Source organism: Miniopterus natalensis, chromosome 20, assembly GCF_054644295.1.
Source record: "Miniopterus natalensis isolate mMinNat1 chromosome 20, mMinNat1.hap1, whole genome shotgun sequence".
NCBI lineage: Eukaryota > Metazoa > Chordata > Mammalia > Chiroptera > Miniopteridae > Miniopterus > Miniopterus natalensis.
Window position 1 is genome coordinate 26,961,530 of NC_142100.1, and position 27,409 is coordinate 26,988,938.

The 27,409-nt window shown below is 57.9% G+C and overlaps 1 protein-coding gene across 4 annotated transcripts in view; it reads left to right on the forward strand.

Annotated features, from left to right (window-relative positions):
- Positions 1-27,409, forward strand: part of TMEM132C (transmembrane protein 132C) — a 90,537-nt gene that overhangs the window by 29,254 nt on the left and 33,874 nt on the right. For all 4 annotated transcript variants that reach the window (XR_015716243.1, XR_015716242.1, XM_087828618.1 and 1 more), the window contains exons 2-3: positions 15,549-16,437; positions 26,786-26,932. Coding sequence is in view for 2 of the 4 variants with exons in the window: in XM_087828618.1 (XP_087684744.1) it covers positions 15,549-16,437; positions 26,786-26,932 (1,036 nt within the window). In the remaining 2 variants the exon portion in view is untranslated. The remainder of the gene's footprint in view (positions 1-15,548; positions 16,438-26,785; positions 26,933-27,409) is intronic.

Sequence of the window (27,409 nt, forward strand, 5' to 3'; positions counted from 1 at the left end):
CTGTAACACATGTAGCACAGTGATAACTGCTCACAGGAAAAGCCTGCGTGTGTGTGTGTTTTGCTCACTGATGTATCTTGTGTGCCCAGCACAGTGCTCAGCACGTGGCGGGGGGGCCGGGAAGCATCTCCCAGTGGACGCATCCTCCGGGAAAATCCCCCACGGCGAGCCCCCGCCTGTCGGGACGGCGCTTTCTGATCCGGGAGCTGATAGACTTAGATCCTGTTGTTTCTTATTTTGCCTTCTTGAGATATATGTTTTCCTTTTTTTATTTTTATTTTTCTGCACAGAAGATGAAATCCATCTCTGGGTCTTAAGATTTATTAACTGTTGCCTGAGCGGTTGCACATGATGTCGGGGGAGGAGGCAGGCCGGGCTCCCGCTCAGACGCAGCCCCGCGCCCGCCGAGGGCTTCGGGTAATTCCCTCAGTTTTGTAAAGACGTTGGCTGGCTTAACTGATTAGCGGGAGATCCTGGAGGGGGGCTTACCTCCAGCAGTTAAGGATCTTCGCTGTGTCTCCGAGGCCCCTCCCTGAATGCCCGGCTCTTCCCATCTGGAAGGCAGATTTCAGGAGGGTTCCCAGCCTCTCTTCCTCGCTGCTGCTTTCCTGAGCCCCGTGTGAGCGCGAGGCTGTGTTAGAAGGGGGTCCGCTCCTTCAAAGGACAGGAGGTCAGCCTCCCCAGCAGGCACGGGGTCTCTGTTTGCGGGGAGAGACCTGCCAGGCACCTCGGAGAGCAGAGAGCGTCCAGCTCCCGGAGGCCCAGGGGATCGGGTTACAGGACTTGTCCTTTTAAGTTCCCTCGGAGGGTGGATGTCGGCCCAGGGGGTCGGAGGTCTGTCTCTCTCGGTCTAATCTTGCCTTTGCTGGTTTATCCAGAGAAGCCAGGAAGTTCAGAGCTGGGGGGAGGGTGCAGATGGGGGGGGGTCCTGATTTTGTTTCACTTGCCTGTCAGGAGCTGTGGTGCAGGGCAGCCTGCCTTTCCCATGATGTTCCCCCCCCTTTAGTGGGGGGGGGAGGATGAAAGGAGAGTGGCCCTGGGTAGAGGGAAGGGGGGGAGTCCTGACATTCAGGGCTGCTCTGGGGGTTGTTTATTGCCTTTCGACAGAGGGGTCTTCATCTCGTGTACCCCACTTCCCTGGTCCCAAACCCCAATACTTCAAAGAAACGTGGGCAGCCTGGCTTGTGGTTCTCCATGCGTCCGGAGAGGCGTCCCGGGGACATGGACCTGAGCCAGGGCAGAAGGGAAGGCGTCCGCCTCGCTTTTCCAAGCAGCTGCTGGCAGCTCCAGGCCCCTCCGCCCGGAGCCCCACAGGCCCCGGGATCTTGGCAGGACTGTGTCCAAACAGACACTCAAACCGAGGACAGTTCCCGGCCCTTCCTCTTCCTGCTGCTATAACACAAACAGCGCGGACACAGCCTCTGCTTGGTTGGAAAGCAGAAGAAATGATGATGATATTTGGCTGTTTCTTCTGCGTCGAGGGAGCTTTCATACACCTCCCCACACCCACGGGAGGCACCAGCAGCGTCTTCTAATGGCTTTTAGCAGACACCTTTTTTTTTCTTCTTTTCTCTTTCATTGATAGAGACAGTCTGTTGGAAACCGGGGGATGCACACGGAAGGTGCAGTGTCTCTCATCGCTCTCTGGAGTGTCTGATCCCCATGTGCCATTTCCCGCACCCAGTTCTTCTGTTCCGTGGGGGTGCTTGGAAGGCAGGCGGGCGTCCGTCCAGGGGCCTGTCCATCTGATTGCGTTCCCCGAGCCCAGGCTCCTCTCCAGACCAGATGGGTTTTGTTTCATCTGCTTTGATTCTTCCCAGGGTCATGGAGCCAGGGCTCTGTTCCCCTCTGCGTTGGGGCCCCTCCAGGCCTGGGGATGTTTCCTATTAGCGAGCAGAGAGCTGTTTATTTTTCCCCTTCCCACATGTGCACAGAGGACCTGCCCCGGCCAGCCGTGGCGTGACTGCCCGCCGCGTGCGGAGCGGAGAGGACCGCGACGGAGGCGTCTTCTCTGCAGTCTGGGCGGAGGGCCCGAGCGTCACGTTTACAGGGCAAGCTAAGCAGGAAGCTGTCCCCACGGAGCGCGAGCCACGGGGGCCGCAGGGTCTGCGTGTGGGTGGCCAAGCAGAAGCGCAGGGTGACAGATGCCGCTGGAGGAGGTACAGGGCGGTTGAGGAGTTTCTGGAGGTACAGGCAGGGATTTCACAAGGAGCTACTTTGTTACATTTTGGATACTCAGAAAGTAACTCTGTCCTGTCCCAAGTAACTTTTTCAAAAGGTTGGAGGACTGTTGGCCATAGTTGGGTATCCTAGTCTTTGGTCCAGGGTGTGATAGAATCATTCCACTAATTTTCTTAATAACAGTGTTATGTCCTGGCCGGTGTGGCTCAGTGGTTGGAGCGTTGGCCAGCTCAACCGAGGGTCCCAGGTTCCATTCCCCGTCAAGGGCACGTACCTGAGTTGCAGGCCCGATCCCCGGCCCCTGGCCTGGGTGCATGCAAGAGGCTACCAACCGATGTGTCTCTCTCACATCGATGTTTCCCTCCCTCCCTCCCTCCCTCTTTCTTTCTCTCTCTCTCTTTCTCTTCCCTCTTCCTTCTACTCTCTCTGAAAATCAATGGAAAAAATATTCTTGGGTGATATTATCCTCGGATTAACCAAAAAAGTGTGGGAGAATTGCAGGGAGCTGACTCGAAGAGTCCCAAGGATTGCTGCTTGCCATGGCCCACGTGTTGGCCAGAAGGTCCATGGATGTCTGGGAGCCTGTGTGGGGAACCTCCAATTAGCAGGTGCCCGGGAAGTCGGCGGGGGTGGGGTGGGGGGCTGCCCGGCCCCTGGCATCGCCTCGCCCTCAGCAAGAACAGACCTTTTGAAGTCAGACCTCCGCCAAGAGCCAGCGTCTCCCTTGGTGGTCCTGAGCCATTCAGTCCTCCGGAAACGGGAAACAAAAACGCATGGGGACTGGTGAGCGTGACGCACAACATCTTGAACTGCTTTCGAGCATTTGAGGCTCTGCAAAAACCGAAACACATTTCCCCGAATGCCTCTTCCTTTTACGGTTTTTTACACCCCTGTGCCTGTGGGAGGAGAGGGGCCATATGCTTCCAATTGCCGAGGCCCAGGCTCTCCCAAGCGGACTCCGGGCAGAGCCCTTTGAAGTAAGCCGTCCGCGAGCTCTCGTTTGATAAGCCCTTTCCTCGCAGCGTTTTTCTGTAGGAAAGAGGCTGCCTTTCCCCCCATTAGGAGGCAGATGTGAATCGCAGAAAGGTTTGGAACTCCATGATCGTGCGAGCTCAGGGTCTAGAGCTCAGCAGGTCTAAATCGTGGGGAGTTCGGTCATTAGAGGGAGAAGCCACTGAGAGGCCAGAAGCATGAAGCAAAGACCTGCAGGTCTGGGGGCGCGGAGTGTGTCTGTCTCTGGTGTCTGCAGGAAAGGGACCTTGGCTCTGGACCCCATGTCCCCCCCCCCGTGACACTGCCGTCTCCATCCCCACCGCACCTGTGTACTTGTGAGGTGACCAGGTGAGGTGAGGTGAGCAGCAGGTGGGTGAGCTCAAAGCCAGCCCGAGCCTTTCCCAAAAGCAAAGTCTAAAAACTACCTTAACAATCGACAGAGAGCAATCGACAAGGGCGCCTGAAACTCAAGGTGGGAGTAAATACGACCTGTAGGTGGGGGGCAGGGGAGGGGTCTCATCACCACGAGGCCTCTCAGTTTCTTCCGGACGCTCTCCGTAGCCCCACATGCGAGGTCTGCTTGCCTGGTACGAGATTGTGTTTAAAGGCAGACTTTTCATCGCAGGTAAGATTCACTGGTGATGTGACTAGTTAGAAGGCTAGTTAAGGCCCTGGCTGGCCGGTGTTGCTCAGTGGTTAGAGTGTCGGCCTGCGCACCGAAGCGTCCTGGGTTCGATTCCCAGTCAAGGGCATGTACTTCGGTTGCGGGCTCCGTCGGGGAGCTTGGGGCGCTTGCGGAAGGCAACCAGTCGATGTGTCTCTCTCATATCGATGTTTCTCTCTCCTCCCCCCGTCCCTTCCACTCTCTCTAAAATCAATGGAAAAAATATCCTCGGGTGACAAGTAACAAAAAAAAAAGCTGGTTAAGTGTAGCGGCTCTCCTGTGCAAAGAGCCTTTCTTGGCCTTTCTCTACTTTGGGGTGTCGGAAACATCCACCAGTATAATGCAAAACAGCTGCGCTTACAGAGCGGCCCTTAAAGACGCAGAATTTCCTGAAAACCATGAAAATGATTTTTGTTGTTGTTGAGCTGCAAACCCCCTGAAAACAAAGCCCCTGGGGCTCTACCAGCTCTCATCTGAAGACGAGAAAATGAGGAGAGGACAATTGAGTATCAGGAGGGGGCCTCTCGACGCTGATGCTCACGGAGGGAAGAGAAGAGACGTCTTCATGACGAAGCTGCCAGAATCAAGTATAAACAAAAACCCACAGGCCCCTCATCCCTCCGTTTCGTAGGAATTAGTCAAGTTGCCATTTCATTTTTCATTGAAAGTAACGTTTCATTCTCTGTTCTAAAAGTGAGTTCACGGTTTTAATTAAAACCTGCATATTGTTAAAAGGCAAATCAAATGCAATTATTTTCAGAGCTTTTTCAGAAGAAAGTCCCAGCCAAAGCCGTCTGTCCCCCAGTCACACGTCAGCTGTCTGTCTACAATGGAGAGGAAGAACTGGCAGTTTCTCGAGTTAAAACAAGCCCCACGAGCCCGGCCGGTGTGGTTCAGTGGTTGACATGGACCCATGAACCAAGAGGTCAAGGTTCGGTTCCCAGTTGGGGCACATGCCGGGGTTTTGGGCTCGATGCCCAGTAGGGGGCGTGCAGGAGGCAGCTGATGGATGTTTCTCTCTCATCATTGATGTTTCTCTCTCTCTCCCTCTCCCTTCCTCTCTCTGAAATCAATAAAAACATATTTTAAAAAATAAAATAAAACAAGCCCCTCGGGGGGCTGACGGTGAGACAGTGAGGTAGACAGTGGAGGTGACTTTTCTAAGGTGATTTGTTAACTAACCTTGTGGTCACGACCATCTCACGATGTGTCCGTTTAACAATGCACACGTGTATCAGATCGTTACATTGTATCCCTGAACTTACACGGCGCTCCGCGTAGCTTGCATCTCGTTGAAGCTGGGATAAAAGAATGAAGGAGGCAGTGGTGCTCAGGCGCTGGGACATTCGGCCAGCCTCTCGCGAATACTCAGTGAGATCGCTACCTTCGCTGCTGCTGTTGTCATTGCGATGATACCATTACTGTTATTAATTTACCAACATAACGTCTTTGCTATTAATTAAAAGTGACTTTACTAATTTAAAGATCATCATCATTATTGTTATAGTTCTTTGTCCACCAAATCCACGCTTCTCAGTTTTCTTTTCTCAGACCCTGAAACCGTGTGATGTCTGAGACCTAGAAGTTTCTGGGCGCCCCCTGACGTTGCCCTGGGGTTTTGGAGCCCGGGGCTAGCAGGGACTGCGATTCCCAATGAGCTCTCACCAAATAAAATGCAAATCCCCGAGGAGGGCTCCCCGCCCCTCCCTTCCCACCCCCACCAGTACTGCTCCAAAGGGTGTCTGAGTTTTGGGTTTTTTGTTTTTTTTTTACAAGGGGCCTTTAAAAGCCCCAGCCCCCTTTGTGCAGATGGGGACGGAGGTGGCCAGGCCGCCCTGGGAAGGCTGTGATTTATACGCGAGGGCTTGTCACTCGGTGAAAGGGAAGGGCCACTATTTCATTTGGATCAAATGTTCGGTTTCAAAGCCTCCCACTGCTGTAAACTCAGCTGGACCCACGGGCTCAGATGAAACACATTGCCGGCTTTGTTGCCGAGACGGTGTTGGGAAGGCGCCCTGAATACGGGGCTCACAGAGACGGGATGTGAGATGTGGGCTCCAGGACCCGGTGAGCCGCCTCCTCCCTCCACACAGGGCTCAGGGGGCCCTCTCCATCCTGGGGCCCAGGGGCACCATGCTCCATCCTGGGGGCACTCTCCATCCTGGGGGCCCAGGGGGCCCTCTCCATCCTGGGGCCCAGGGGCACCGTGCTCCATCCTGGGGGCACTCTCCATCCTGGGGGCTCAGGGGGCCCTCTCCATCCTGGGGGCCCAGGGGAGCACGTGTGGGAATCAAGCAGCAGGTGTGTTTCTCTCACATCAGTGTGTGTGTGTGTCTCTCTCTCCCCCTTCCTTCCTCCCTCTCTTCTCTCTCTGAAAATCAATGGAAAAAATATCCTCGGGCAAAGATTACCAAAAAATATATAAAATAAAGTAAAGAAGGGGCTGTTGACTGAGTCGTGGGCAGGGCTAAGGGGACACCGCGCTCTCACAGTGTTGGTGCCGGCTGGCTGCTGCTACCTACCATCGGTTCTGGGGATTTTTGTTTTTCTGTTTTTGTTTTTTCTTTAGCAGCATGTGGATTTTCTGGGGGGTGGGGGACTGTCCCTCCCTCCCTCCCTCCCTCATTGTCAATGTAACTCATGCAACTGACTTGGTCCAGGCTCCAGAGAAGACCTGCGGTCCCAGCCTGTCCATCAAAGCCCGCACCGCCCGGGCCAAAGCGATTGGTCCAGAGAGGAGCCTGTAACGCAGGCCCGACCAATCAGAGCCGTCCTGGGTTTTCATTGGATCTGTGTGGGGCGGGACATGACCTTGCCACTGGGACTGTCCAGGTGGTAGGACGGAGGGTCCAAGGGCTGGCACCTTTCTCTCTGTCTCTCTCTCTGTCTCTCTGTCTCTCCCTCTCTGTCTCTGTCTCTCTGTCTCTGTCTCTCTGTCTCTCTCTCTGTCTCTCTGTCTCTCCCTCTCTGTCTCTGTCTCTCTGTCTCTGTCTCTCTCTGTCTCTCTGTCTCTGTCTCTCTGTCTCTCTCTGTCTCTCTGTCTCTCTCTCTGTGTCTCTGTGTCTCTGTGTCTCTGTCTCTCTCTTTCATTTAAACAATTTTATTGAAGTGTGATTTGCATCCTGTAAAATGCACCCGTCGGGTATACGATGCGATGGTTTTCAGTGGCCGTGTGTGCTCACGCGCGTGTGCAGCACAATTCGAGAGCTGGTCCAACTTCGCTGCTTCCTGCGACAAGAAGCATCTTGACTTCCACCCAAGTTATAAATTATGCTCCAGAGCGGGGGAGAGACGGAGACGGAGGGGACAGAGATCTCAGGATGAAAGGAACATCCGAGGAGGGAGGAGAGGGTGGGCTGGCGGGGGACGCGCCCTCGGTGATGGATACGAGCAATTATCCCCCGCAGGATGGGCCACGTGCCCCCCGCTCCCCGGCACAATAAATATCTGAATGCCCATTTATTAATTTCTTATACTCTGTTTTGCTCCAAAAAAAAAAAAAAAAAAGACTCTCAAAGATGCTGACAAGACAGGAAGATTAAATAAGTTAAAATAAGAAAGATGAAGCAACGGGGCCGCGTGGGTTGGGAGGGAAGCTGAACGGAAAAGCTTCGTAAACAAAATGCTGACACCCGGACTTGTGCCCCAGCGCTGCCCGCGGATGACAGCGAGCTCGGGGCTTTATCAGAACCGAAGGGGGGGAGGCTTCGTCTCTAAAACACCGTGTTTATGCGTCTGAACCACCCCCCCCCCAGGCTGAATTTCTCCCCTAAGCCGCCCACTCCTCGGTGCAATTTGCTTGAAGCCATTTTATAGGAGTCGATGTGTCACCTGCCTGAGGAGGCGACGGTGACAAGGGAGCTGAGAGCCGGTTGATGGGGATGAGGCGCTTGAAGGAGTGTCTGTGTCTCAGTGGTTGGAGGACCAGCCCGAGCGCTGAGGGGCTGCGGGTTCGACTCCTGGGTGGCAGGATCTAGCCTGGGGTGAGTGTGGGAGGCAACCAGTTGATGTGTCTCGCTCACATTGATATTTCTCTCTCCCTCCCTCCCTCTCCCCTCCCTTCCACCCTCTTCTCCCCCCAAAAAATCAATGGAAAAAATATCCTTGAGTAAGGATTCACAAAAAAGAAAATAAAAGAAAAACCAGTGTGTGTGTGAGTGTGTGAGTGTGTGAGTGTGTGTGTGAGATCCCAGGAGCGGTGGGGGGTGGATCTGAGGCAGGACCGCTGGGCGTGTCCAGGGAGGACCACAGTGACCACCGGATCTGTCGTGTAGAAAGCGGCCGGGAGATTCAGGAGGCGAGTCTGCGGAACCAGACCAAGCGCAGACCGCAGACCGTGCGGGGCCTCGGCGGCCGGAGGCCGTGGGGATCTCGCTCCCAGTCGGAATTGGGGTTTGCTGGGCAGCGCTTTCCGTTTTCCCTCCGGGGGGAGGGGGAAAGTGAAGCCCGATGGAGACGACTTCGCAGCTGCTAATCACCAGGAAGCCGTAATCACGAGGAGGATGTTTGAAATCACCAGTTGCGGATCCTTAGAAGGAAGCCAACCGAAGAAACACAGCCGCCGTCCGCCCTAATTAGCTCCTGGGCTGCGAGTAACCAGGTGCATCGGAGAAGACGATGGTTTTTTCCCTTTTGATTTAGGAAGGTCTCGGGGTCCACGTTTTGAAACTGCTGATAGAATGTATTCTGGGGTGTTTCACTAGGAATCCAAAACTTTTCTCCTTGGCTCACAATAAACTGTCTTTGATGATTTCACTCAAGATCTTTTTTTTAAAAAATTGATTTCAGACACAGGAAGGGAGAGGGAGAGAGAGAGAAACATCAATGATGAGAGTCATTGATCGGCTGCCTCCTGGATGCTTCTGCTGGGGATCGAGCCCGCAACCCGAGGATGAGCCCGGATCGGGAATCAAACCGTGACCTCCTGGTTCAAGGGTCAACACTCAACTGCTGAGCCACAGCAGCCGGGCTCACTCAAGGTCTCGACAGGGGAAAAAAGCCGTTCCGATATCCCTCATGGCGAAATACCGACGTCGATACCGAAAGAATCATGTGGTGCTTGTTATAAAATTGAAAATGAGCGACGTGGGCTTAGGGAATGAAGGGGCTGAAAAAACTCATGAACTTGGAGCATCGGACAAGCCGCTCAGGTTGCAGGGGTCTCAGGGCTTGTGTGCCTACGTGCGACTCGGCTTATAAAAGGCCAGTCGCGTGGCGAACGTTATTTAGGGACTTGGAGGACTTCGAAAGCTCGAGCAGTGCTCTGGCCATAGAAGGTGTTCAAAACACCAAAAAAAACAAAAAGTGTTGGGGCCCTGGCCAGCGCGGCTCAGTGGTTAGAGTGTCGACCGGGGGACCAGAGGGTCAGGGGTTCGATTCTCGGACAAGAACACACACCTGGGTTGCAGGGTTAATCCCCGGCCCGGGTCAGGGAGCGGGCGGGAGGCAGCCAGTCGGCGCGTGTCTCTCACATCGATGTTTCTCTCTCTCCCCCTCCCTCCCTTATGGAAAAATATCCTCGAGTGAGGGTTAAAGAAGAAACAATCACACCAACTGCTGCCCCTCTGATAGCCCTTACCTTACTCCGATGCATTTATAAAATCGGACCTACTATGTGCTGTGCTTGCTTACTCTCTGTTGTCATCTCCCCGTAGAAAGTGACTCCCGGAGGCCGAGCCCGTCTCTTTGGTTCCCTGCTCAGTGCCCAGAATGGTGCCTGGTGCATAGTAGGGGCCTTGGGGCATCTGCCCAGATGTTTGTGCGAATTAAATTAGAGCATCTGCAGAAGGTACCACAGCAGGTCTCTGAGCGGTGACCTCCCTTCCCCCTTCCCTCGTTCCCGGAATTGCTTCTTCGGCAGAGGGTCCGCGATGCCTTGGGCGTCGCTCGCTCATCGCAAGAAGCGCGCCGGAGGATTTTAAATAACATTGTAGCAAATGTATTATTGAAACTTGCCACCTTTTCCGAGGCGGGGAGGCTGGTGAGAAGCGCAGCCGGGTCTCTCCGCTCTTGCTTTTCGCAGTAATTATGGTCTCCAACGTCGCCACGAGTCGGGGGGGGGCAGTGAAAACCGAGCCGTCGGTTACTCCGAGGAAACGCCGCTGGGTTTCTGCGCGCCCGTGGGACCATGTTTCCATCACCCGGTCGATAGGGAACCTGATTTCCTGCGTGTTTCTGTTTCAAGACACCTGATTTAGCACAGTGTCGAGTCATTAGCTCCGAACAGCAGCGCGCCTCGGGGCCCATGGCCGCGCCTCTGACATGCGAGCTCTTCCCAGAAGGCACGTCGCGGGCTCGTGGGCAGTCCCACCAGCGCGTCAGGAAAATAACTCATCAGAAAGCACAAAAAGGGGGAAATCATGGCATGAAACGGACCGTGGAGAGGACACTGGGTATATACATGGCCTGGGAGCTGCGACAAGAAGACCAGTGTCCTCTCCACTGGTCTCAGGTGGGACCACGCTGCAGGCCGCTGGGTCTCCTCCACTCGGCCTCCCAACCAACGACCCGAAAGCCCCGTCAGCATTGATCAGACCCTACAGGTAAACCTGAGCAGGGAGGTGGGCCCGGGAACATGGAATCTCGAGAGATGAGGGTCTGCCGTGCATCGGTCCAGCCCAGGCTAAGAGCGGACCCTGCCCTGCTTTTTTGGGACACCTCTGGGGAAGCACACTCAGAGCTAAATGCCAAACACAAGAGCCAAGGGGGGGGGGCTTAGTCTATAGAGAAAGATCTTTGGCCCAGTTGAAGCTGTGGGTGCTCTTTTGAAAGGGCCTAAAATACCAAAGACACAGACACCCCAGCAGGATTGGGCCCCACCCACTCCTCACGCCTGTGCCATGGTGTCCCCGGTTCCCAGTCCAGGCTCAGGACACAGCCTCCAATCTTGACTTTTGTCACTTATGAACCACCTGGGAACCCCACGGGCTGTGGCCTCCACCCTCTGCAGATGCTGGCGGCAGAAGGTTATGAAAAGGGAGGGTTGCAATTTGGCTGGATCCCCGATGGAATCCCGTGGGCCTGCAAATTATGAGCTCACCTCCCAGCCTCACTCCACCGGTCTGTGGAATGGAGGCGACAGACGAGACGCAGGAGGGTTGTTTCTTTGTTGCAATACAATGGACGTGCGACGTTAGTTCTGGGTGTACAATGTAATGATTTGATATTTGTATCCACTGCAAAACCATCACCACAATAACTAGTTAACATCCATCACCACGCGCAGGGTTACAATTTTTATTTCTTGTGAAGCAATCGGTCAATTTTCTGCCGGCAGGCAGACCAGCCTGGTCTTGCCCCCAAATCCAATTTCTCAAAAGAAACTAAGAATCCAAATGTACACGTTTGCTTTTTAATTTCAAAAAATTGCCAGTTCTCCCCTTCCCTCCCCCTTCCCACCTTCCCTCCCTCCCTCCCTCTCTCCCTGGGTCATGAACCTGAGGGCCATTGGGGCCACCGTGGGTCCAGCTTAGAGCCTCCACTAACAGACGCTCCCTCGTGGCCCGACCAGCCTCTCTGTGGTGACATGCATGCTACTGGTAGACAGCCACGTGAGCCACGTGTGGGCCGCCCCCGTGGCCTCATTATTGCTGCCCCCGAGGCTGCTCAGAGGGCCGCCCAGGAAGGAGGTTTAATGGCCTGGCTGCAGACTGAGCTCTCCTCTCCCCGACGCCTGTTTTCCACTGTTTCCTCCAACCTGGTTTGATGCGATGATGGGGAATATCTTGTTTCCACTTTTTAATAGAGTGTTGTCTTCACACGTAGCTTGAGGAAAACAGTGGCAGGTGCCTGAACATGTACCCGACAGTGAATTTGCAGGAGGCAGCTCTAAAAAAAAGTCCACACCGGCAGCCAGAGGATGTGACATGAGGGACGTTGTCAGGCTCGGTGGCTCCCGGCACCAGCAACCAGAGTCCCTGGGAGGGACCGAGGCCGGAGATGCTGGCAGGAGGTGCAAATTAGTTCAGGGCTCTCAGGGGCCTGGCGGCTGGTGGTTCATTCATTTGTTCACTTATTCAACCTGTAAATACTCAGGGAGGGCTCCCCTGTCCTGGACAGTGACCTGGGCCTCGGAGAGAACTTTCCTTCACGGGCTTCCCTGTCTAGCAGGAGAAGAGAGACACTTAAGCAAAGAGACCAGCAGATAAACAGCGATCATTTTGGGGAGTGTGAGGATAGCGGTGAGGATATGGGGGGGGAGGGCGGAAGCGGATGGAAACCGAGGTGGGGTCTCTGTTGGAGGCCGAGCATCCTCTGGCCCCCCAGGGTGTTAGGTTGCAGCTGTTATTTGCAGCAGCTGCACCCCCCCCAATGTGAGTTCTCAAAGTGGGGTCCCCGACCAGCAGCATCACCCGAGAGCTTGTTAGAAATACACATTCCCCCTCGGCCGGTGTGCCCCAGCGGCTAGGGCACCAGCCCATGTTCCGAAGGGTTGCGGGTTCGATTCCCGGTCAAGGGCACGGACCTGGTTTGCAGGTTCGATCCCTGGTCAGGGCAGCCGATCGATGTGTCTCTCACACATCGATGTTTTTCTCTCTCTCTAGAATCAATTTTTTTTTAAAAAACACATTAAAGGTAGAATATAGCACATGAGTCCCGAGCTCAGATCCTGAGCTGCGTGCTCCTAGCTGGGGGACCTTGTGTAAGTCACTTAACCTCTCTGGGGCTTCAGTCTCCTTATGTATCAGAGACAACAGGAGGACCTCGCACTAGGGCTGCTGAGAGCGTGAGCTGGATGCGTGGGGGGCGGGACCTGGGCCCATGGGCGGCCCACGGTCGTCGGTCGGCGTCACCGTTACCATCCTCCCGCATCAGGAACGCAGGGTGCGTGAGGCTAAGCGGTCACCCTCCACTTAAGGGGTATTTTCTCCCGATCGCTTTGGAACCCTCGCCCGTGACGCTCCACCCTCCCCGACGGCTCCACTTCAACGCCCGGTTTCGTAACGCGGGGTGTTCAAGGCTGTGCCAGGAAAGACAAAAAAAACCTTTCATCTTCGCACGTATTCTCCCTCTGTTTTGTTTACTCCACCATCAGGAAGGCATTTTCCGCCTCCGATCCCAAGACTTCTCATTAGTGTAATTGCGCCGAGCGCGGGTACATCGGAGCCGGACCACAGATGCGAACTCGCGGCCGACAAGACTCCACGTGGGGGCGAGGGGGGTGACTCGACGGGACGCGGAGGTTTTGTGTGTTTTTTTAAAAATTATCCGTAATTAGCAGGGAGGGTTACGTGGACCATATTAAAAATCAGCTCTTTACCTGTGAGGAGAAAGAGCATCGCAGGGAACGGGAAGGCTGTTCCCTTTTATTGGCGTGAACGGAGCTAATGGGGCTCTCGGCGTCAATGTCCGGCTTCCTCGTAAGCACCGCCACCATCTGCGATAAATAAATGCCTCCCTCTGAAAAGACGGTGAAACGTCCTCCGGCCACGGGCTGGGCGAGCGGCAGGCGCGACTTCCTAAGGTCCGCGGGACGCGAGCTAACCCGCTTCTCCTGGCTGGTCAGGTTTTCGTTTGCTGGTTTGTTGTTGTTGGGTTTTTTTTGGCTCTCATTTTGGAACAGTTTTAGGGGCACAGTGTTTGCATCTGGGATCAGTGAGGCGAACCTGGGGTGGGATTCGCACTGAGCCCCCCTGAAGGGAGCTCCGAGGTCGCCGTCGTCCGTGGGAGACGCGTGGTCCGTCTCCCGGGTCTCACCCCAAACCCGGCCCACCCTCCGCTCTTGTACGGCCCCCACACAAAGAATGGCTTCACTTTTTTTTTTTTTCTGTTCATTAATCTTGACCTGAGGATATTTTTTCCATTGATTTTTTAGAGAGAGTGGAAAACGGGAGAGAGAGAGACATCAGTTGGGCGCCTTCCACTCCCGCCCTGACCTGGGCTGGGAATCGAACCTGCAACCCAGGTACGTGTCCCTACCCGGGACTTGGACCCGGGGCCCTTCGGTGTGCGGGCTGATGCTCCACCCGCTGAGCCACACCGGCCAGGGCCGGTGCCTGGTCATTTAAAGGAGAAATTTGCAAACGGCGCCGTGGGGCCTGAGCGGGAGACGGGCCCTGCTCAGAAGGGCACTGGGATGAAGGTGCCCGTTTATCAAGCTGCCTCTGTTTCCAGACACGAGAGAGGATGGGGCACATTTAGCAGAGAGGGAGGCCTCCTGCGCCTGGCGAGCGTTCCTAAATCACCCACGCGGGGAGGGAAACCCCTCCGCACCCTCGGCCCGCGGCGTTGCCCCCGAGCCGAGCCGAGGTGGCTCCAAGGGAAACACGATCGCGGTTCAGCGCAGGCCCACGTGTCGCTCAGGGAGCCGAGGTGGGGACCCCAAGCACGAGGCCCAGCGTGCCCGGGAGCCGCAATACCGGACTTTTTGTTGAGTTCTGATTTTTTTTTCTCACCTATTTTTAAAAAATTATTTTGAAAATTGATTTCAGAGAGGAAGGGGGAGAGAGAGACAGAAACATCCATGACGAGAGCCACTGACCGGCTGCCCCCTGCTGGGGATCGAGCCCACAACCCGGGCCTGTGCCCCAACCGGATTGAACCCTGACCTCCTGGGTCCTAGGTCGATGCTCAACCGCTGAGCCACGCCGGCCGGGCCAGGGACGCTTAGTTTTATCCTATCGCAATGAAGGGGAAAGCGGAACCTAGTCTTTCCACCAAGGTACCTGCTGGGCATCTGCTGCTGACCCCATTCAGGGTAAACTCTGGCCCCGGTGCCCCTTCCTAGCCCGACTCCCCCGCCGCACACAGCCGGGCACAAGCCTTCTCCCCACTGACCCTTTGCTCAGACCCCCCCCGAATCCTTCCCCGTCTGTCCGCCCTCCCTGGCCTGCCCCGTCCTTCCCCTCGCGGCCCTGAGAGCCCTAAGGCTCCGTCGCGGTCGACGCCCCAAAGGGGGGGTCAGGATGGCGGCGACTCGTCACCTCGGCTGAGGCCTCGCTCGGCGACAGGGGACGTCTCCTGGGCCCCTTATCTCAGAATCTCACAGACCCAATTTCCGGCCGTGGCTCCGCAGTCGGGCTCCCGGGCGAACCGCTGATACCGTGAGGGCACCGTGTCCCCGCCGCTGACAGAAGACGGATCCGCGGGAAGGGAGCCGGCCCATGAGCCTGCTGTCAGCCGGTGGCCGATCGAAAGGGGCAGCTGTCAGCCGACGCCCGACCCCTCTCCCGTGGCCGTAGGAAACCAAAATTGGACTTTTCCAGATCAATAAAAATTACTCAACGATCCTGTCTCTCTGAGAGACGCAGAGCGAGCGAGCGGGCGGGGAGCCAGGCGGAGCGGGTGGGTATTCGTCAGGGCCCAGCGTCCCCGCGGCCACAAACGGCCTCCTTGTCGCCAGGAGATAAAGTGTCAGGAAAGAAACGCGACCGAGGCTGGTAACACGGCCTCTGCTTCCTTCGTCTGCAGGACCCGGGCTCCCCGGGATGTGAGATGGGTTCAGGTGCCACCAGCGGTGCTGTGGGGGTGCAGGAGGGGCCCGCGCGGCCCAGGGGAGCCGTTCCCGGGGGCACCCACGGTGGGGGTGGCAGGCGCCTGGGCCGGGTAGAGTCGCCTGCTGGCTGGTTCCAGAGGACCACGGACACTCCAGCCAAGTGGACTTCAGACTGTCCACCTCTGGCGTCTGCGTCGCTCGGGGACCTTCGGGCTTCGGAGGAGCCCGGCCGTCATCTCATTTCTCTCTCGCTTTCTCTCTCCCCACCCCCTGCAGTGATCGAGGGCCGCGGGGTCGCCGACGCCATCCAGAGGCCCTCCTCGCCGCCCCCCTACCTGCCCGTGACCTTCCGGGTCCTCCGAGCCGAGACCTCCTTCTTCCTGCGGGAGGCCCACCCCGACCCCGCGCACAACTCCAGCCTGCGGTCCCGCGTGGGGCACTTCTTCACCCGCCGAGCCCCGAGGCCCCCGCTCCTCAATGCCACCTACGGGCCTTTCTCTGCGGAGAAGGTGGTGCCTCCGGACCCCACGCTCACCTCGAACTCTCTGGGCCCGGCCGAGAAGTTCGGTTTCGACTGGAGGCTGAAGGCGCACGTCCTGCGGGACAGGATCTACGCGGGCCGGCCGGCCGTGCAGGTGCTGTTCCACGCCGTGGGCCGCGACTGGGCCGAGCGCCCCGGCGAGCGGCTGCCCTGCCTGCGCGTGTTCGCCTTCAGGGAGACGCGGGAGGTGCGCGGCGGCTGCCGCCTGCGGGGCGCGCTGGGGCTGTGCGTGGCCGAGCTGCGGCTGCCGCCGGGCTGGTTCGGCGCCCCCGCGGTGGTGGCGGGGCGCAGGCAGGCGGCGGCCCCGGCCGAGGGCAGCGCCGTGGAGCTTTACTACACCGTGCACCCCGGGGACGGGCGCGGGGACTGCGCCGACGGGGACCCCAGGAAGGGCAATGCCATCCGCCCGGGGCGGGGCGGCCCGGAGGACTCCACGTCCCACCTGCGCAGGATCGGCGCCGTGGGCCTCTACCGGGCCCAGGACAGCGGCGATCGGCTCAGCGAGCTGCGCCTGGACGGCAACGTGGCCATCTGGCTGCCCTCCCGGCCGGCCAAACAGGGGGAGGTGGTCACCGCCTACGTCACCGTGGCCAGCAACTCCACCCTGGACCTCTTCATCCTGAGGTAGGTGCCCGGCTGCCCCACGGGAGGCTTGGCTGCCGCCGGGTGGGAGACGGGGGTGGGTGCTTGAGGGCAAATATTCAGGAAGCGGCGATTTTCCCGACCCTCGGGGCCCCTCCGGGGCCACGTGGAGCCAGACAGCTCCCCTGCCCTCACCTTTTGCCTGTGTTGGGGGTGGGGAAGAGGGCAGAAACGGACCCGAGGTCGGCGAGACGAGGTCCGTCTCTCCCTTTCTGCCCTGAACCGCCATCGGACTCGGAGAGCGCTGAGATTTTTTGCAGCTCTGAGTTCTTCGGTGCAGACACGGTTTGCGGGATCGAGAGCCCGGGGTCAGGGGGTCCAAGAAAGGGCACCTTGCTCTGGGGGTCTGTGAAAAAAGCCGAGGAGAGCACCCTCTCCCGTAGGCGGTGGGGTTGAGGACTGCCCGGCGGCGGTGGCAGGGAAAACCCCAGCTCCTGAGCGCGGTTTGGCCGCGATGAAAGGAACCAGCCTGATGGAAAGTGTTTCAGCCGTTTTTCTGTCGGTGTGGCTCAGCCGTTAGAGCTGCAGCCCACACTGGAGGGTCTCGGGTTCGATTCCCTCTCAAGGGCACGTACCTGGGGTGAAAGTTGGATTCCCAGCCCCGGTCGAGGCGCATGCAGGAGGCAACCGGTCGATGCCTCCCCCCCCCTAAAAATCAATGAAAAAAACACCCCCAGGTGAAGATTCACGGCAAACAAACAAACAAACAAATAAAACCATCGCTTAGCACCTGGCTTGGGTTTTGTTGAACCTGCATAGTATTGTCAACACTAACACACTTTATTGAAGAATCTGCTTTTCTGTTTTCTCTCTAAAAATCAGAAGGTCTGAAAAATTAAGCCCAGGTCTCTACTCCGATCGTTCGGAGCCAACGTGCGGCTGCTGGGGGGGGGGCACTTTGTTCTCTGCTTCTTCTTAGCCCCCCACCCCCCAGCCCCGCCAGGACCTTCCCAGCTACTGACACCCTCTCCGGACCCCTGGAGGCGTTTCCCGTCCAGCCCTGTGCTGGGGGTGCCGTCGCTGTGGACCTCATCCTCGGCTTCACCCCGTTAATCGTGTTAACCTGTTCCTCTGCCAGAAACGGTCCAGATAGCCGCTCATTAGCCTGGGCCCCGGGTCTGTTTACAGTTTATTAGGACGCCGGCTCCGTCTGGACTGTCGCCAGGACGAAACTGCAGGCTCGTCTGCCTGATGCTATCTCCATCCCCTTGCGAGGCGGGAACGGCGGCCCCTGGGACGGAGGGTGAGAGACGCCGTCTTATCGGGCTGGGCTCTGCGCGTGTCACTTTGCACCCATCCGAGCACGAGATAAGCCCAGCGTCTCGGGAACAGCAGCGACTCTGCTCCGGGCTCAGGGCGCGGCTTCCCCGCCCAGGCGCCGGAAGGTTCCTCGTGGAAACTCTTTGCAGGGAGACCAAGGGTCGGAGGCCGGCCGGACATGCAGGTGGACGATTCTTTCTGCAGGTGTAGTCTCCGTGCCCCTGGCCACGTACCTGACTTTAGTTACCACCAGGACACCCACCTTTTATTTTACTAACCACCCTTTATGTTAATATGCGTGAGAACATTATAATTAGCTTATGGAACAGCGGGCGTCCCACCTAAGACCTAAAGCTAAATAGCTGAAGAGACCAGACGGGATCCATTTCCGGAAAAACACGGCGACACGTAATGAATGTGATGGTTGGTTCTCAGGGGCAGCGCATGTGGCAACGTCAGTGTGGAAATAGCTGGAAATTGAAGAAATGCTGCCCGGCCGGCGTGGCTCAGTGGTGGAGCGTCCACCCGGGATCCAGGAGTTCAGGGTTCGATTCCCGGTCGGGGCACAGGCCCGGGTGCAGGCTCCTCGATCCCCAGCAGGGGGCGAGCAAGAGGCGGCCGGTCAGTGACTCTCATCATTGATGTTTCTCTCTCTCGCCCTCTCCTTTCCCCTCTGAAATCAATAAAAACATTTTAAAAAAGAGGTAGATTTACTTAAAAAACCCACACAGAAATAAATGCTGCTGTGGACGCCGGTACACTTTGTGCCCCGATTATTGTCAATTTTTTTTTTAAACAGAAGCACATGCCCCCAACACATAAAACCTGGCCCTTCCACCCTTCGTGCCGCGGAGCGAGCTCCCTTTCTGTTCCCCTTGTTTCATTTGGCTCCTCTTGTTTTCGTTTGGACGGCAGCCGAAATCATGAATATTCATGACCCTGTTGAACAAGATTTTTATTGAAAACAAAAATGGATCTGAAGTTTCCCATTTGCAGCTCTCTGGTCGGCCAGTGAAAGAGCCATTGAAACATCCGTATCGGAGACGTTGGTTCCTCGCCATTTACTTTTTTGCTGAGAATGTCGATTTTTGGCTACTGAGGTGTTCTCCTTTTTGGGGGAAAAAACACACACACAAAACCACACAACACAAAACCCACCATCTTTTAAAAAGTATTATATTTATACAGTTCTGTTTTCTATCCGTGAGTGCCAGAGGAAGACAGGATACGGTGATTAATGAGAAGGTGATATTTTTTTTTTTTCTGGCTGCCCTGAGTGAGAATAAAAAATTAAAAAATTAAAAAAAAAACAGGCTTGAAATCAAGGCTACACGTGGGCCTTTGACGCCTCTCGAGCTCCCTGCACTTCTTGGTTCCTAGAAAATTGATCCTTCTCCCCCCCCCGTTTTAATTTCTGTGAGTGTCCCCACCCCGGCTCCCGCCCCGGAAGGAGGGGGCTGCGTGTTTCGGGGGCCTGATTAATCAGGCGGTTTTCTTCCTCGATGTCCCGGCAGTTCGGGGCCACGCATTTGTCATCAGACCTATTGTTACTTGGCAGAAAATAAATACAGCATCCAACACGTATCGTGCTGCCCAGCGAGATGTGAAGGCGCCTCACGCTGGGTCTGTGCAAACAGTATTGATTTATGGGCAAGGGCTCCCCCGGGACGGTGTTCATAGCCCAGCGCGCCTGTTCCTGACGGGGGGAGTTAGAGGCTCTGCAGCCCCAGGGCGTTAACGGGCCCATCCGCCCGCCTGGTTGATACTGATGAAGCACCTACTAAGTGCAGCCCCTGCGTACGGAGCAAAGCGGACGGAAGACCGTTCCAACGGCACCTCCAGACGGGAAAACACAGTAACGTGGCCGGACGGCCGGTGCCTGCAAAGAACAGAAATGAACACGAAAATTCCTCTCTCCCGAGGGTTCCTCGACGTGTCTTATATCCGGAGATGATTCGCAAAAGGGAAGGGGGACAGCCGTGGCCGGTGTGGCTCAGCGGTTAGAGCCTCGGTGGTGGACTGAAGGGTCCCGGGTTCGATTCCGGTCAAGGGCACGCAGCTGGGTGGCAGGTTCCATCCCCGGCCCCCGGTCGGAGCACGTGCAGGAGGCAACCCGTGGACGCGTCTCTCTCCCACGGATGTTTCTCTCACTCTCGCTCTCCCCCACGCTCTCTAAAAAGCAGTGGGAAAATATCCCGGGGCCAGGATAAAAAGAGAAAACCCCACCCACCCGGGAGTAGCCGCCTGTGTGCTGCGAGCGTCACTCACCGATTTGGAGAGAAAACCCTCCCGCGTAACTTTACGCCCCCGCACCAGCAGGAAGTTCATGTTCCTAAGAAAAATAAAGCGCCAGCTCGTCGCGTCTCGTGTGGACGTGATGGGGCTTCTGAGATGAGGGCGGTGCCGGCTCGGGCTGGCGCCCAGGTGCCCGGGCTGGATCGGCTCATGTTGAAACGAGGCGGGTACCCCGAGGCGGGCGGTCCCCGGGCCGCGAGCCAGCGGGGCCGCGTGTTGTTTGCCCGTTGTTGTCAGTCTGTGGGCTGCCCGGCAGAGGCCCGGTTACCCCGCCGAGCGCGCGTTAGGTTTCCGCAGAGAAGCGGGCCTGGGCGAGGGGACGGGACCGGACAGGACAGGATGCCCACACGGAGTCCTCGCCTGCACGGCCTCCGATCGGCTGCCTTAGGGACCAGTCTCTGCTGGCCCCACCTGCAAAAATACACGTGCACCTGTCCATGTGTCCGTCTGTCCATTCACAGATTCACTAACCGTGATGTGAGCCCGTCACGCGTTGGTCCTTGCCCTCCTGGGGCTGGCAGGCCAAAGGACGAGAGGGGGAGGCCTCATGGTCACCAGGGTGGGAGTGCTGCCGACGGTCCGGTGTGCAGAGTGGACAAGGGGTGGCTCGGCGGCAATGGGGGGGCCTGACTGTGCAGAGGGTCCCAGCCGGGCAGGGTGACCTGCCAGGCGCTGGTGCCGCTAGTGGGTGCAGGGGGAGCAGGGCCGGGTGCACCTGCTCAGCTGAGCACTTGGCCAGCAGGCGGGGGTGTTACTGGTGCAGAGAGCAGCTCAGATGAAGGGCCGGCCTTGGGGAGGCCAGGAGGACCGCCAGCTGCGGGCAGCACCCCTCGCTGTGCGAGTCGCCCTGGGCAGAGCTGTGACACTCGGCGAACTCCCCCAAACGCCAGCGGGGGAGGCGCCTCCGAGCAAGTAGGTCAGCGCATCCCGCCCCTGACAGCCGCGCAGGGCCACGCGCACACGCGCTCCACGGGCGCTCGGCCGGGGGTCACGGCCGCATTTCCATCTTCAGTTTCGCCTTCAGCTGTGTATTGGAAAAAAAAAAACAGCTTTGTTTATTTCTCCATCTCTAAACACAATTCTTAAAGAAAAAATAAATAAATCGCGTGGCAAATGAGCAGAGGCTCACTTCTGCCCCCTTTCTTGTGTTTTTTTTTAAATGTACCTTTATTGCCGAAAGCGTTACAGATGCCCCCCTTTTCCCCCCATCGATCCCCTCCCTCCCGCTCCCCCCAGGCCTCCCGCACACGGTTGTGTGTGTCCATGGGTTTTGCATGTAAGCTCTTTGGTTAATCTCCCCCCGCCCCGCCTTCCCTCTGAGATTGGTCAGTCTGTCCCAGGCCCCCGTGTCTCTGGCTCTAAGGTTGCACTGGAAATCGAAATGGTTAATCAGAATCATATCCGATGTCCTGGCCGGCGACCGTGAAAATGCAACGGGGGGGGGGGTGCCACTCAAGTGCTTCTATGCACAGGGCAGCCCCCACAGCAAAGCCCCCACCCGAGGTCAGCAGCGCCCAGGCGGACAAACACCACAGAGGTCGGGCTCCAATGCTCCCCTTTCCCGCCACCAGGTGGAATCCCAACCGTGGGCCCGTGACAGGGACGGACGGCCCGGCGCCGTCCCCGGCCCCTCCTCCTCACTTTGATTTCCACCCGCGTGTCGTTTTATAGCAGCCGTATGTCGTGTTTATGGCTCCTAATCTTCAAGGTCAGACTCTGAGGTGTCGTGGCAAAAAAATGATGGCCTGTCCCCTGAGGCGCCGACATTCCTCTCCCTGTTGAGGAGACGGAGGTGCCCCCGCTGTAGGTTGGTGTCACTTTGGAAACGGGGAGACAGGATAATTCGCGGAGACGCAGTCAGAAAGCGGTGGCTGTCCACCCCGCGACGTCTCGGCCTGGGGTGGAGCCCGACTGGCGTCTGGACACACGTCCGCTCGTTTCACTCTCCGAGGTCTTGTGTCAAAGCAGCTGCTGTGAACGTCCCTGTCACCTGCTTTTTTGGTTAATCCTCATGCAAGGATATGTTTTCCATTGCTTTTTAGAGAGAGTGGAGGGAGAGACAGAGAGACAGAGAGACATCAATGTGAGAGAGACAGAGACAGAGAGACAGACAGAGAGACATCAATGTCAGAGAGACAGAGAGACAGAGACAGAGACATCAATGTGAGAGACAGAGAGACAGACATCAATGTGAAAGAGACAGAGAGACAGAGAGACAGAGAGACATCAATGTGAGAGACAGAGAGACAGAGAGACAGAGAGACATCAATGTGAGAGGCAGAGAGACATCAATGTGAGAGACAGAGACAGAGAGACATCAATGTCAGAGAGACAGAGATATCAATGTGAGAGACAGAGACAGAGAGACATCAATGTCAGAGAGACAGAGAGACAGAGACATCAATGTGAGAGAGACAGAGAGACATCAATGTGAGAGATAGAGAGACAGAGAGACATCAATGTCAGGGAGACAGAGAGACAGAGAGATATCAATGTGAGAGAGACACATCGACTGGTTGCCTCCCGCAGGTGCCCTGACCAGGGCTGGGGATTGAACCTGCAACCCTTGGCTGGGAATCGAACCCGAGACCCTCCGGTGTGTGGGCCGACACCCTACCCACCGACCCACACCGGCCAGGGCAGTTTTCTCCGCTTCGCCTTTGGCGCCTGGGTGACATCGTCTGACTTGGGGAAGTGACGGTCCTACTTGGACATTCATTCCCGTCTTCACGTCGCCAGGCCGGGCACCGCGTGGAGCGAGGCGGGATCTGGGGAAACCTCGTATTTCTCCAGCATAAGAAAAGTCATTAACGGGAACACGGGGAGCTGGACGCTGAGCTAAATCGGGTGGAAACTGACCCGACGGGGCCCTACAGGCCTGAGGGGGAGAGCCGTCCGCACCCACACGGGGCTCCTGCCTCTCAAACGTCCGCCCGAGTGGATTTTCCAGGTTCCCGCCTCACGGATGCCGTGGGTCCGTCCGTAGGACTTTAAAAGGCTTCCTCCTGCTGGAAGAACTGTTTCCTTGACAACAGTTCTCCCCTCCTTCTCCGTGTCCTGCTGTCTCTGAAGAAACAGTGACACGGGACACTGTGGGCGGGAGATGTGGACGGGGGGGGGGGGGCTGGGGCTTGGGGACTCCGGGGACAGCTCCGGCTGCCATTATATCTCCCTGTCGACGTAGCGAGGACCCGGCCCTGGCGGAGACGCGCAGCACCTGCGAAATAATTGCAGAGTCTCGAGGATGTATTTTTAGGCTCCGTACCTGCGCGGGCGGGAGCTCACACAGTTCAGTGACTTTCCTGCTGCTCCGAGCGTGAGATCAAAAGAGAAACAATGTCGGGGAGTCAGAGCGCTCCCCGGGTGGTGACTTTCTACTGCAGCCTAGAAAGTCACCGCCTCACCCGGCTAACAGCAGCGACGAAGAAGAGCGGACGGGGCGAGGGTCTCGGGTTCGGTTCCCGGTCAAGGGCACGTACCTGGGCTGTGGGCCCGGCTCCCAGCAGGGGGCGTGTGGGAGCAGCGGTGGGTATTTCTCTCTCCCTCTCCCTTCCTCTCTCTGAAATCAATAAAAACATATTTTTTAAAAATAAAATACAACGGAAAGATATTTCCTTTCCATTAAAAAAAAAAAAAAAGACAAAAGGCGGAGGGAAGACGAATTCTTTCTCTCTTCCTGAGCCGGGACGGTCACCTTCTCCTGCCCTTGGCCTCCCCTGCTCCGGGTCCTCTGGTTTTCGGGCTCCAGGAACGATGCCGGCGCCTCCACCGGGCCTTTGGACCAGGCTGACCTTTCCCCCGGCTCCCCTGGTTCTCCAGCTTCGGGACAGCAGCCCTGGGGCGTTCTCAGCCCCGTCACCCACGGGACAGTCCCCATGAGGAATGTCCTCTCGCACATTTGCGTAGAGCCTCTCGGTTCTGCTTCTCCGGAGACCCCTGCGAGTTCACCGTGGGCGGAGTACCCTTCGGACGTAATAGACCCACCCGCTGTGTTCCCGCCGGCCGACGGCCCGCCCGGCGAACAGAAAGCCGCCTCCGCAGAACTTCCCTGGGCTCCGCTCTCCCGGGTGCTTCCCGCGGCTCGGTCCCACTTACCTGGCCCTGGGGCTTGGAGAAGGCGCGTCGACCATCGTGAGCCGGAGCAATAGCTTTCATTCTTTCCCTCCCGCGTTGTTGAAAGGTGGACGGTCAATGCGGCTCCTTGTCCAGGTTCTGGGCCACGACAGCTGGAGCGGGAATGCTCCCGTGGCCTCCCGGGGCCTCGCTCCTCACGCTCTCCCCGGGGGGAATCACGTCTTCTGGAGGCAGCGAGGAAAGGGGAGGCCGCCCGGCCCCCGGCCTGGCCGAGCTTCTCGCTCCGCGGCAGCTGCAGCGGTGTGTGCGCTTGTTTGTTCGGAGGTTCATCGTATTCTCCTGTAACAGCTCCAACGGACAGACGGACAGACAGACCGACAGACAGAGGCGGTCCAGGTCCTGCTGGCCCGATGGGCCCCGGATTAACTCGAAACGTTTGCTTTCTCGCTTCCCCCCCAGTCGGTCTGTGCTGGTTTCTGATACTTACAACCACGGCGATTCCCAGCCACGCGGGCGCCTCGGCCCCAGGCGCCCTCCTGCTCCGTCTCTTACCCGCAGGCAGCCCTCGCCGTGCCTGAGACAAGGGCGCGCACCGGGCGGGAAGGCGATAATGGGACTTTAGGGTCCAGAGAGAGAGGGAGGAGGCTGAGGCCTTGGCAGCTCCGCCCGGGTGTCCGCTCGGCCTGTTTCTTTTCATAAGATCAGCCCGTGCCCGGGGCTTCGCCGCTCGGGGGCTCCTTGGAAGGATGGGACCCCGTGAGCTCCGCTCCCTCGCGTGCCTGTGAGAGGCCCCAGGAACCTCCGGGAGGCGTCTCTGGAAAACCTGCGTCTCCAACGGATGTGCCTGGGCGAGGAGGGGCCGAGCGTTTCTCCAAGGCGGCTTTGCGGGGTGCCCGCCGGCCGGTCACGCCAAGTAATCAGATTCTTTAAAGTTTCTACGTTTGAAAAGGCGCAACGCACCCTCCCGCCGATCAATCTGTCGGGAGTGAGCGGCCTCCCCAGGACGCCAGGGTGGAGTCAGCTTTCTTGGGACCCAACGGTTGATGCAAAGCTCGGCGTCGCCCAGGAGGGACGCCTTCCCCAGACGCCAGGGGCACGAAGCTGCCCCGCAAGCTCAGCCTTGAAGCCCAGGATGTACCCACGTGCCAGGGGCCTCGGGAGCACGTGGCACCGAGTTGCAGGGAGGGACGCCGGGGGAAAGCGTGGCTAAGCCATGGCCTTTCTCTCTCATCGGAACCCACGTCTCACGCGGCGCAGACGGAAGCCAGCGGAGGGCGCCGAAGCCCAGCCCTGCCCTCCAGGGCCTTGGCGGATAAAGCCTGTGATTTCCCGGCCGCTGCGTTTATTTGTGCAGAAAATGAAATAAGTGATGGCAGTTGGTGAGGTTAAAGCGGCAGCTCCTGGGCCTGTGTTCCGTGAGTCTTTGGTTTTGGTCCGAATTGTTTTGCAATTAACCCGGGAGGTTTACGGACAGTGGCTTAGACAGGAGGAAGCCAGGAGGAAGCCAGCGGGGTCTGTGTGCTGTGGGTGTCGTGAACGTTCTCCGCTCGCATACCTCCACCCCTCACCCCTCACCCCCTCGCCCCTCATCCCTCACCCCTCACCCCTCGCCCCTCACCCCCTCACCCCTCACCCCCTCGCCCCTCATCCCTCACCCCTCACCCCCTCACCCCACCGCCGTTCCGGTGCCCGGGGCCTGCGCCGAGGGAACAGAGCGCGTGTCGGTCACAGGGCCCGAGACCCAGGTGGACAGCCCGGGACCGAATGCCAAATACCGAGTCCCCGCTGAGGCTCCTGCTCCGCTTCCCAGCGAAATTAAAAACATACATCACTGCGTTTTAATTATGCAAAAACGACGCGACGATACCTTTTATAAACCTTTTTTAAACATTACGTTGAGAAGCATTTCATCTCCGGCTTGACCTGGACCCCAGCCTTAGCTCTTCGACGTAACCACTGCGGGGCGGGGGCGGAGGCGCGTGTCTGTGCCTGTGGGCGTTCGGCGAATCCCGGGTCTTACCTGAGCCCCCGCGGGCTGTGCTGCGGGGACCGTGTGTCCTCGACCCACACGGACGGGGGAGGGAGGCCTGGGCTCCCACCTTCGCGGGAGCACTGGGGTGTCTGCCGCCTGTAGCCCCTTCCCGCGGCCCTCAGGCCGTCTTCGCGACGTTAGCGACGCGCCCGCCGAGGCCCGAGGCTGCTGCAGCTCCAGGCTCAGGCTTGACCTTTGGACGTGGCGGGTCTGACACGCGGCTCCACTTGGATCAGCGCCCTGGCTTCTAGAGCCGCTCGTCCCGGGACCGGAGACGCCCAGGTCACTCGGGCCGGGGGGAGCGTCCCCTCTTCTCTGCAACCCCAGGGCCTGTACCTTTTGTTGGTGTTGTTAACCCCCACCCGAGGGTATGTTTTTCACTCATTTTCAGAGAGAGGAAGGGAGGGAGGGGAGAGAGAAACGTCGATGTGAGAGACGCGTCCATTGGTTGCCTCCCGCATGGGCCTGGACCGGGGCCGGGGCTCGAACCTGCAACCCAGATACGTGCCCTTGACCGGAATCAAACCCGACACCCTTCCCTCTTTCCTTCCTCTCTCTCCAAAAAAACACATATTTTTAAAAGAGAAACGAGAAAGACACACGTGATTGCAGCACCCCCGGGAAGGCCGGGCGCTAACCCTGGGCTCTCTCTTGCCGTGTTTCCTGCAGAGCCAAGGTAAAGAAGGGGGTGAACGTCCTGAGCGCCCGGAGCAGCGAACCCCGGCAGTGGGACGTCCGGCAGGAGCTGGGGAATGGCGGGAAGCACACCACCAGCACCCTCGTGTGCCAGCGCCTGGCGCCCAGCGCCCGCAACAGGTAATGAAGCGCCGCCTCCCACCGCGGGCGCCATGCGGGTCCTCCTGACCCACTGTCCGCCTGAGAGGCCGGACGGACGCTCATGGTCACCACGGCCCAGCGCAGCTGCTCGGCCCCCGGCCCTCACGTCGGGCGGCACCGTGTGGCGTCTGAGCGGAGGGTGGGGAGCGACGCTGGAGGGCTGTTGTCTGGTCTTTGGAGTAGAGACAAGTTAGCGAGGTCCTACTGTGCGTCCCCAAGGCTGAGGTGTGCCGTTCACCTAGGCGCGTGTCCTGGGGGCCGTGTCGTCTCCCGGTGCCCCACCCCCGAAATGGCCAGAGGCGGCTTGCTTACGGGCTGGGCATCCTTCGCACACAGGGCCCGACTCAGTCATGAGCGGGGAGGGATTTAGAGACAGGAGGTGCTGCCCTGGCCGGTGTTTCTCAGTGGTTAGAGCATCAGCTTGGGGACCAAAGGGTAGCGGGTTCGATTCCCGGT